Below are 3297 nucleotides of genomic sequence, written 5' to 3'. Positions count from 1 at the left end.
TCTTTCAGAAGTAATGTTTCATTCTTTTACTTGAGATTAGAGTGGTTGATGCTCATTCATCTTAATTTAATACAGAGTATATGCCAGGAGAGAAAGATATACTTGAAACCCGATGAGGTCAATGATGTGGAGATTTTACCAGAGATGTTGTTTTCAAGTAAGATTTTGTGTGGGATTATACCGATCGCACCAGCACGCCACATTGTTGCTCCATGGCAAAGGCAGCAAGGTAATTTTTCTTTTCGCACTGATGTAATTTTCCTTTTCTTTTAGCCCACTCCTAGGTCTCTTCCGTTCATATTCTAATCACGCATGGTGAGCGGCTGTTTCGACGGCGACTGGCTGGCTGCTGCTGGCTTGTACGTGTGGAAGGCAGGTGTTCACGGCAGACCAGTGAGCGGCGGCGGGTGGGCACGACCACATGGTGGTTGGAAAGTAGGCTTCGCGGCGTTCAGCCTCGGCCACCATCGTACCACGATCTCGGCCCACCCGGAAAGTCGGATGAAGAGGTGGTGGATGGTGAGGACCAATCATTATAGCTGCTGCTCCATTACTTCCGCTCCTCGAAAAGCTCCCTGAGCCCGACCAACAATGGGATCTTCCTCTGAGGTTCACGGTACTCCTTGTCCAGACTGATCCCGGAGAGGAGAACAAGCCTTCAAGCACGTGCTCGTCAACTCCATGCCGGCCACTCCAAGCGCCCCTGCTTCGTGTCTTCGAGGCAGGCGCTGAGATAGCCTTTGCAGCGAGCTGTGGTGTGTGGACTCTGCGGCGAGATACGATTCAGAATCCTTTTCCATGGTGAGATAACCCTGCCACCACTCATATGCCATTGCATATAAGTGAATCTGTTTTATAGAAATCAATCTTGCACATTGGTTGGCTCCGTAATTTCTTTTATTCCGTAGCAGACTGAGTTGCTCATAGCCTATTTGCTGGAACGCCAACGAGGAGTCATTTTTCCATCTCCACAAATATTCTTGGTCTCTTCAAATTAATTGCTTCTTAATCCAACTACCATTTTCAAGATTAGTTCGTTTAAATAATATTTATTTTTGTACCAGTGTTGATCAAGTAGGTTATTATTGTGAGGAATCAGCAGTAGGATGCACATGTATTTGTTTCTTGCCACTGGTTGCAAAAGCCTAAAAAATGATGTGTTTTATTCACCTCTTAACAGTAATACGAGTATTTTGTTTATTTCCTACTCCCTTTTAGTGATTACTGATTAGTCACTCTTAAAGGTGAATGCATGTGTATAATAGGTGTGTCATCTGTCATGGCTGCATTTTGCGGCCCCTGACTACTGGAAAGTAATCTCCTTTGGATGATTTGTATTTTTTTCTGGAATTTGTACTTAGATAGCACCTCCAAGGAAGGAAGGAAGGAGATTGAGGTCGACACCTCCTGAAGGCATGCATGCTCTCCACCGAGAGAGGGAAGGGCATCTTTTTCTTGGGTTGCAGTTTCCACCTTGTTGTTGGGTGAGGTGAGTCATGATTTCTCTCCTCCCGCTTCATTTTTTAGAGATACTGAACTACAATTTCTGTTTTGTGCTCATGAATTGCATACTTGGAGGTTTATTCGATTTAGAGATATCACACACACACACACACACACACGCACCCACACGCGCGCGTATGCGCGTGCACACACTTACACACACACACACACACACTTACACACTTATGATCTATAAGAGAAGCTGCGATTTTGGTAATAGATGCGTGACAAAGTAGTGGTTAGTGTTGGGTTGAATCAATTATCAAATGTTTTGCCAATAACAGAAAATTACCTTCCTCGTAAATTTGTTGTCCTTCTATTTCATGGTCCAGCTGATTCGTTGTTTGTCAGAGCTCTTGTGGATAATCAGACATGGGGTTCATGGCAAAATTGGGACAGACTGAAGGCAGCAAATTCCGCGTTGGCCGTGCACTTTGAGGAGAAGACATTGTCTTTGTATAAGTGCCCCTACAATCATCTCTTTACAGCAGAGATAAGGCCTTCAGGTAATTTGTGATGATCTTTTTAGCATTCTTAATTGATGACATTTCTGAAGGGAGATGATCCTCAGCATTTCATAGTTATTTTTTGTACTGTTGTAATCTCAAATTTCACATTCAAACTTAACTTGTTATCAAATAATTTTGGAACAAAATCTTACTTTTACCTGCCCTCCACAGAACCAAAGGTTCACGAGGACTTTTGTTGCTCTAATGCTTCTTCGATGACCATCTCGTCGTTCGCCCTTGCAGATAGATATGGCCGCATAAATCGCACCGATGGATCCAGTCCTTCGCTAGGTCCAACCTACCCCGCACCAGCCTCAAGCACGCGAGACACTGTTACCTTGTGTTCTAACTGGTTACCATAATCAAATCCATTTTTGCCCAGTTAAATTAGTTAGCTCATTTTGTTGATAACTGAGTTGCATTGGTAATATATACTAAACTGTCTTTGGCATTCTGTTTTGCAATATATTCTAATTGTCAGGATTTTTGCTACATTTTTGGTGTAGATTTTAGGGACATTAATGTAGTGCTAATGCCTTCAGTGCAGGTTATTCAGTCAACGCATATTCTGTCTTTTGGCATGGTGTATGCTTGCTCTTGTGCTCATGTTGTAATCGTGACCTATAATCAGTCCATGATCCTTGTGTGACCAGAAGTTGGGCATAACTGCATTGTTGCTGAGAAGATGTGAATATTAACTTAGGGATCGGAGCTGAAGCTCTAGCCGATAGCAAAGATATGAAGTCTATGCTCTGTCTTATGTTTGCAAGTATATTGATGTAACTTCACATTTTGCCCCCGTATTTGGCAGATGCTTCAGAATGGAGTCACTCCTATGTGTACTACCGATGTAATCACACAACATGAATTTTCAGTTTTTGTGATCAGAAATTTTGCCAAGAAACTTGTTGGATTAACTACGGTTTTGTCCTATTTACTACTAGCATTTTTATTCTTATCTCTCAACATATTCTTGCCCCTATCTAGGACAGTCGGAAGAAGAGAGCTTCGACTGGGAAACAACGTGTTGAAGCAATACCTTTTGTTAAACCACCCAAAACCAAAGATAGATTGCGAGAGGCCTGTTGTGTTTAGTAAGAAACTTGGCGTAAAATATCCAAAATATCAGGAACACTATGTATTGGGCAGACCTAAAATACCAATATAAGTGTATCCAATTTTTCCTACGATTCCCTTACTCGCCCATGGACGTGGACCACGTCTCTGGCTTTGCAAGTCCATGGCTCCAAGTTAGGCGTTATTTTTCATAATGTTTCTATCAATT

General features: G+C 42.4%; 1 protein-coding gene across 1 annotated transcript; it reads left to right on the top strand.

The window, feature by feature from the left end:
• Window positions 1–312: 312 nt before the first annotated feature.
• On the top strand, window positions 313–2661 carry LOC147976649 (uncharacterized). The gene is made up of 6 exons (XM_087520931.1): window positions 313–435; window positions 632–801; window positions 1065–1074; window positions 1362–1489; window positions 1855–2009; window positions 2519–2661. Exons 1-6 carry the CDS (start codon window positions 313–315, stop codon window positions 2659–2661), a joined length of 729 nt encoding a protein of 242 aa, XP_087377057.1.
• Window positions 2662–3297: the final 636 nt, after the last annotated feature.

This window comes from Triticum urartu, chromosome 4A (assembly GCF_056163025.1).
Source record: "Triticum urartu cultivar PI428250 chromosome 4A, HENAU_Tu73, whole genome shotgun sequence".
NCBI lineage: Eukaryota > Viridiplantae > Streptophyta > Magnoliopsida > Poales > Poaceae > Triticum > Triticum urartu.
This window is presented reverse-complemented; position numbering and strand designations above follow the sequence as displayed.